This window comes from Castanea sativa, chromosome 1 (assembly GCF_040712315.1).
Source record: "Castanea sativa cultivar Marrone di Chiusa Pesio chromosome 1, ASM4071231v1".
Taxonomy (NCBI): Eukaryota; Viridiplantae; Streptophyta; class Magnoliopsida; order Fagales; family Fagaceae; genus Castanea; species Castanea sativa.
This window is the reverse complement of record NC_134013.1, coordinates 62,069,527-62,077,176: the sequence shown is the minus strand read 5'-3', so window position 1 is coordinate 62,077,176 and position 7,650 is coordinate 62,069,527. Positions and strand designations below refer to the sequence as shown.

Here is a 7,650-nt window from a genome sequence, read left to right as displayed (position 1 = left end):
TTAACATTTGTCATAGAAAGAAGATAGCCACTTGGCGCAGGCATAACTTCTAGACCCAACCTTTCTTATAGAGTATTGTGTATGATACAAAAATTTATTAGGTTATAATATATGTGGTAATCACATATTAAAAGTAGAGACTTAAAAGAGAAATTATATCGATCTAGTATTTAGAGTTTACTCAAGCAAACTTTCTGTTTGAGGATTGCTTGGGTGAAGACTGAGCGAAGTTCAAGTTTTAATGAATGCCCAAGCAAGTCATGTAAAGATCGATCGAACTTTATTTTTAAGTCTATTTGAGGTTTGCTTTGCGTTTGGTCAAGCAAAATCGTTTAAACTTCAGTTTTCAATAGAATTGTGCAAACAAGTGTACCTAAAAATTCTCACTATTACTAACATTTACTAATTGTTGCTAACTGTATTTAGAGTGTCTCACTCTTCATTGGTGACTTTTCAATAATGTCTCTTCATTCTCTATATATGCTGTTTTTTCCATATTCATTAAAAGGGTTAGAAAAATATTCAGAAATTTTACGAATTCTCTAAAATTGTTATTTGTAGAGCACTTATACTAGTCTAATGTTTATATTTTACTTGATTGAACTTTCTGTTTCAGGCTAGCTCGGATGAGTGAATCTTGAAGATTGAGTAACGCTTTTGTTTTCAGGATTACTTTAACATGTCACGCAAAGATAAATCAAACTTTCTATTTGAGGCCATTTCTATTCACTCATTTGGACAAAGTCATTCACTCATTTGGAACTTTTTTGTTGTTGTTGTTGTTGTAAAATTGTTATTAATGGCCACTGATTGTTATTAATCGTATTTAGAGTGTCATGAGTCATGACTCTTCATTGGTCACTTTTTAGTGCTACCCCTTCAATGATGTCTCTTCATTCTTTGTATATATTGTTCTTTTCATATTCACTAAAAAATTCAAAGTTTAAAGGTGGGAATTTCAGATGTAAAGCTATGTGTGGCCTGGTAAATTAACCGTGACAATAAATTTCTGTAAGGATCGCTTTCTCTTTTTTCCTTCAAATATGCAAGGCATCTTCTAACCTCAGACTTGACTTGTAAATATAATTCATGAGCTTTGTCCCTGTCTTTTAATTCCTGCTTCAAACCTTCAGAACATGATTAAAAATTAAGGTTAACAATTACTTGCATCTTACTTACCTCATAAAGAAAAACAAAAAAACAAAAACTTGCATAAAAAATTCAACCTATTAAAGCTCAAACTTCCAATGACTACCGCTCAAGCAGAGGCACAGGTTACAAAGGTCCTAAGATTCGGGTAAGATACAGACAAATTGAAGAATGAGGTTGACTTACAGCACCTACAATGTTTATTTGCTAATGTGGCCCTGCATAACAAACACCCTCTACTATATTGTATATCTGGCTTCATAAGAACACATGTTTCATGTTTTTCAGTTGGAAATGATAAGCTATAATCATATAAATGACCATACTGAGATGCCATATCAATGCAGGTTTGAACATAATTCCCTTAGTAAATAAGAGAATGGCATGGATAGATATGATAACAACTAGATGAATGTTGCTTGAAATTATTCTTCTTAGCCTGCTTCTAATGATTTGGGTATTTTGCATGATGATCTACCAATTGAATTTGTTTCCAATATAGGGGATATGTAAGGTGGCCATCAGTCCCAATTAGATGCACCGCAATATCATAAAGCCATTTTTTTTAAAGGTTCACTTTCATTTTAAAGAGGCCTTAAATTTTTATTTTTATTTTTAAATTCTTGTTTTAGGCTAAACTTGATACAGTACACTTTATTACTAGCATCAGACATTCAAAGATATTGGTCATCTAACTAATAATCATACCTTCTGTTTCAATGGGTTTGCCGAAGTAATAATAAAACCGACCAGGAAATTTCGGTAGAATTCCTGGAAAATGTAAATCTTGGTTTGCCACCTCCCCAGTAGCATCAGTCCTACAATTCAAGATCATGGTAAAATTAAAATAAGTAACAGGAAGAAAAGGGCAAAATAAAAGACCAAATTTATGGAAAGAAAAGATCCAATGGAAGTCAATGCCAGAGGAACTTAATATACCTTAAGTTTACAGCCGCATTTGTTAACTTCTCTATTTGATTCTTCAAGTAAGGAATCTTCATTTGGTCATCATAATCAAAAACTAGCTATCAGTTGAAAGAAACCATTTATTCATTAGTGAGAAAACCAGAAAAACCCAGTCACAAAAAAAGTGAATCTAAATATAAACAAGACAGAAACAGCAAATTGCAGTAATGTAGATATGTCAAGTTTAAACTTTTCTTCAAAGCAATTAGCATGTCATACCGTTCTCAAATGAACATCCCTATTTCATTGTGTACAGGGACACTGATAAAAAAGTTCACCTTAATTTACATAGAAAATTATAGGGAGAAACCCTTTGTTCAGCAATTATGGTTCTCTCCATATAATACAAGTAACATTATCAAACAAGGATAAGCACATACATGTAGAATTGTGAATTAAGATAAATTAATAAGACTATGAATATAGATCCAGATTTCAACGTTTAGATTTAAGAAAATTTGGAAGAAATAAGGCATCAAGTGATGACTCGTGCAAGTGGTATTCAACTAGCAGCTTAGCCAGCTATAAACTACAATTCTGTGCTGCATGCAGATGTGAAGATATGCATAGAATGGAAATTAATAATTGATGAAAAAAATGTTACAAAGTGAAGTTCTTAGCTTACTTCACTTATATCATCTTCTCCAACAGCACCAAAAGGTATGATTTTGGCTCCAAATCTTGCAGCCATCCTGACAAACTCTGACTGTTCTGGCCACATCAACTCGTATTCTTCACCCTGAAAGTACAAAAAACCAAGCATTTCAAAACTATTAAAGTTGTATATTCTAAAAAACACATCTCATTTATGTTGAAATGAAATGCACACAATCAATACATTCGAAAAAGAGTAACCATGTCTGCACATGTCAATGCATATAATTGTATAAATCACACCGGAGCCTGGAGGGAGAGAAGGCAACATTTTGCATGATGAGATCATCTAGCATTTCACCTTAGAATGTAAATTTCTTGAGTATTTTAATAATAAGCATTAAGGTTGAAGGGGATTTAATTTTCAGTAATAAGCTATAAATTCAAAAATAACCAAAGCATTGTAATTAACTCATCCAAAGGTTTGTGAACCATCCATTAATTCACTACCTTCTGTTCTAATTTTACTTGAAAAGGCAAGCCAAGTATTAGAATATCTTGGACTGCAAGTTGAGGTGGTGGAAGCAAATCAAGCAGAACCCAACCAGTAAATTGACAAATTTTGTTTTTTCCTAGCTTGGATTGAGCCTCGATTGAGAACACTACCAGAACTCAGGAAGGGCTAAGCTTAAGTTATAAGTCATATTTTAAAAAGCATGAAATTGTATGGGTTATATGTGTATGATCAATGACATAATAGATATCAGGAATTGATTTGCCTAGTTTTAAGAATACTTCATATTCTTTCCTTGTTTTAATCTTGACATTTTTTTATTATTAAAATTGTGAATTGTATATATATTGTGTAATACCCCAATTTTTATGATCATCACTGTCATTAATATTATTATTATAGAGTTAAGGTGCTATACGCGAGCACAGTAAGACAGGAGGAGACGATTATGTGATGCTACAAAATATGTGAGAGAACTAAAGTTTTAGAGCATACAATTTTGGGTGACAGTTTAAAATATAAAGGAAGATGTAAAGTGGAGGGTTACTTTGTGGGTTATGAATATAAAACCTTTAGTTTTCATTCTTTTCACAATTAGGGATTTTTCATTCTTTTCAGTTAGGGAAAAGTTAAGAGAATAAAACCTATTTGGATAAGAAGTTTAAGAGTTATCGGAATCCTTTGGAGTTCCAGCCTATCTAAACCACTAAACCTTAATAGCCTATCTAAGCCGATAAACCTTAAATTGAGGTTGATTAGAAATAAAAAGTCTTGGAAGCATATTTAAGCTGTTGGGTCTCTTCTTTATACGAGTGAATCATAAAAGAAAAAGGAAAGAAAAAGAGTTAGAGAAAGAGAAAGACGCTAGAGGCTAGAGGCTACATTAAAAGGATTAAGGATTAGAGGCAAACTTTGTTTGTAGCAAGGTAATTTGTCTCTCACTTAAGAGTCCTTTATGGGTTTTTGATTTAATATTAAGCCTTGATCACCAGTTGTGGGGTTTATATATACAACTAGGCCTGTTCGTACTACATATGTTGTAGTAACATTGATTACTGGTGGTGTACAGTTTAAGAGGATTGATGTTGGGTTTCACAATATTATGAATTTGGCAGTTACTTATGTATACCTTTTAATTGGTGAACTTGGATCAATTTATAGATTCTAAACCGCAAAACATGTATGAGAATGACTTTTACAACTTAATTATTCTATGATTGGTTGAGGACCTAAATATCAAGTGGTGGCCTAGAATATCAACTGTGGCTATAGAAGTTCGTTTGAACTTTAGTATTATAGATTAGCTTTTGGGGTAATATTGTTGCGGAGGGACCTTAATAAGGAATATTAAATTGATTAATTCAATGGTGTATACGAAAGTAGTTTCCATACCTTAGTTTTGTAGGACAGTAGGAAAGAAAATGAGTTTAGTTAGTAGGTTTCAATGATGAGATTTCATGCTTACTGATTGAAAGCATTCTTTTGTTTAGAGCACACGAAAGATTGAAGTGTTTGGCTGTGTTCAGATATATTAGCAAGAGAGATATGTAATTATACATAATATGCACAAGTTTTGTTGATTAGGTCCTTAGAAGTCAAAAGTTTTCAAAAGTTATGTTTTCAAGCATACGTTTTCTTAAGTTTATCAATAGCATTTTTACATCATTGAAAGAGAAACTTCGACTTTTATATAATGTTTTAAAGAGAAATTTCGATTTTTAAATAACGTTTTGAACATCTGCATCTTGTTTGAAAGATGATTTCTAAACTAAATTATATTTAGAAAAGAATTGAGTTTCAACATAAGTTTTCTAAAAAGGTTCTTGTTTTTGTTTAAAACCATTTGATTTCAAATTCGTATTCCGACTTTCCAAATGGTATTTAAAACGTTTCTGTGGGGAGTAAAAAAATCCAAGTGGGCATATGGGCCTTTGGACTGTAGCAAGGAGGGCCGACCTGCTCTTGGGCTAGGAATTTGTTAGTACTGCGAATCGGCTCATACGCCGAGGGTCCGAGGACACATCCGAGGGTAAGTTTCTCCTCGGATAGACCCAGGAGAACTCGGAGCTTCACTATGAAGGTCAAGGCAATATTCCGGAAAGACTGTTGGTTAAAAGGGAGAAACCGTGAACCTTCGAGGTACACCGGTGTTAAAAAAATACCAAAAGCAAAGACTGCCACCTCTACATTAAAGACTCTGCACCTACCTCCCTGGCCGCATTAATGGGGAAGTGACCCCTGAACAGTAAAACTGAAACTTCTGGTCACTATTCAAAGGCACTAAGAAAATAAATATCTAGGAGGGAGGGGGTTGGAGCAACACGTGGATAAAGTATCAGGAAAATAAGTATTTAAGGAGGATGAACGCCAAAGAAAAGGGGCGGTCTGTAACTAAGAAAGAAATTAAGAATTATAACTTTTAAGAAAGAAAGAGAAATAATACAGAAATAGTCCTCGGCTTATGTCCGAGGAGGCCTATCACCAATTATTATTTGTTATTTACAACTGTTTGTAACTCTTAGCCTGTTATCAAGTTCTCAGTACCTCTAACCTAGATTTCAAGCCCACACTCTACAAATTTGATTGTTTAAGGCTTATTGGGCCTGAGCCCGTAGTTGTCTTTGGGGTCCAGGTGCAATTGTGCACTTACAGTTTCTTTTCGCAAATTGAGTTTTTTTGGGTTACTTAAGAATTGTAAAATATTTATATAAACTACCCTGTCCCTATTTATTCCTTAAGAGAGTCAAGCATCCTCTTATTTATGTTCAATTTGATATTGTGATCTTCAATATGCCTTCGTATTTGGAATGATTGTTACTAATAAGTAAATTATTCTATTTTTGTATAAACTTTGCTTTTGTGATATGTGACTCATTATATGTTTTTAAAATTAATCAGATATATGTGTAAGCACGTTTAGAGGGTTATATGTGAGAATAAGTGTTGAACTCTCACCAGCAAGGGTTAGATGTTGATATCCGCTCACAGGATTGTATATGAGAATATGTGATGTGTATGTGACACTCTGCTCTGATAAATTATTTGTATGTATTTTCCAATAATTGTGGTATTCAATTACAAATGTGTTAAGTGGTTCATTATATGTTTTGGAAAACTATGTTTGGTATCATTTGAGTGGATTTGTGAAATTAAAATACTCATGCTTTGCTTCTATTCTGTTCATTTGTTGTGTATTGTGTATAATTGCTTACTAGATGTGTGACACACCTTATCAATTACAATTTTCAGATTAAAGTTTAGTTGGGAAACAATACCTTTGGATCGCTTTGTATAGTGCAAGGTAGAGTTTGGGATGATTGGAGCCTTATTTATCTTTATTTCGCTTTAGTCTTTATAATAATTGGAGATTATTTCCAATTATGGATGTTTAGAGATTGTAAGCAGTTTATTAAGAATATAATTTATTCGGAGTTTTACTTAATTTTGAAATTAATTATGTTTATGAAAATATGCAAGATCAACAAGTTAGTCATGCATCCAAATTCATATTCTATAGATTTGGGTCGTGACATATTGCTTTGGTCAACATGAAACCACCTGACTCAACTGGTTCCAACTTCCAACTCAAGCAGAGTTGACCAGGGACATGGTGAGGCTAGGTTGTGCTGTGGGCCAAAGGTGTCATCGCAGGGGTTGAGCAACGGTAACCGCTTCCCAACCCAACCAGCCAGAGTTGCAGCCAATTGAAAGAGGAAAATTCATATTACTTCTGAAGCCATGTTACTGAACTTTTATTCACCAAAAAAGAAGTAAACTAGAAAGGGAAGAAAAAAACATGATTTAACCTTCTTGTGTGTATAATAAAAGTAAATCAAGGTAAAATGTTACCTTCCGATGAGAAGCCTCACGCACGCCTCCTGGATACAGCAGGACATGGGACTTGGAAGACAGAAGCTTGAATAAGTTAGATGCTGAGACAGGAACTGCCCCCATAATTCTGAATGTGTCATATTGTGACACATCAAGAAACGTTTCCTGTATATTGCCTTTTTTCATAAACAACATTGGATGTGCTATCCCCCTCACTAGGATATTTCTTTCCCGAAAAATATTGGCTATCAAGGGAACCAATTCAAATCCCAGTAACATGTGATAGCCTACTAGCAAGACTGGACCCTCTGAAGGTATTCCAGCAAGGCCCCTCACAATCTTCCCATCCTCTAAAGTTGAGAGCATAACAGGGCTAGTAAAAGCACTAATCCATCTGTGAACGTCAAAAGTGTGAGACAGTAATGCCCAAAATGTGTTTTACCACACCGAATCAATCAGAAAACTCTATAAATAAATTTAAAAAAAAAAAAAAAGATGTCTCCAGGTTTGTCAGTTTTTTTTTTGTGAAGAGTTTGGTAGATTCATATAACAAACAAGACAGAAAGTCTACACGCTTACAGACTTTACAACGCTGA

At 33.8% G+C, this 7,650-nt stretch overlaps 1 protein-coding gene across 1 annotated transcript in view; it reads right to left on the bottom strand.

The window, feature by feature from the left end:
- Positions 1-853: 853 nt before the first annotated feature.
- The window catches only part of LOC142612123 (phytyl ester synthase 2, chloroplastic-like), a 30,441-nt gene continuing 23,644 nt past the window's right edge, over positions 854-7,650 (bottom strand). The window contains exons 10-14 of the mRNA XM_075784248.1: positions 7,073-7,448; positions 2,741-2,854; positions 2,089-2,174; positions 1,858-1,967; positions 854-1,127 (exon numbers count right to left, since the gene is read on the bottom strand). Of these exons, the coding sequence (XP_075640363.1) occupies positions 937-1,127; positions 1,858-1,967; positions 2,089-2,174; positions 2,741-2,854; positions 7,073-7,448 (877 nt within the window). The 3' untranslated portion in view covers positions 854-936. The remainder of the gene's footprint in view (positions 1,128-1,857; positions 1,968-2,088; positions 2,175-2,740; positions 2,855-7,072; positions 7,449-7,650) is intronic.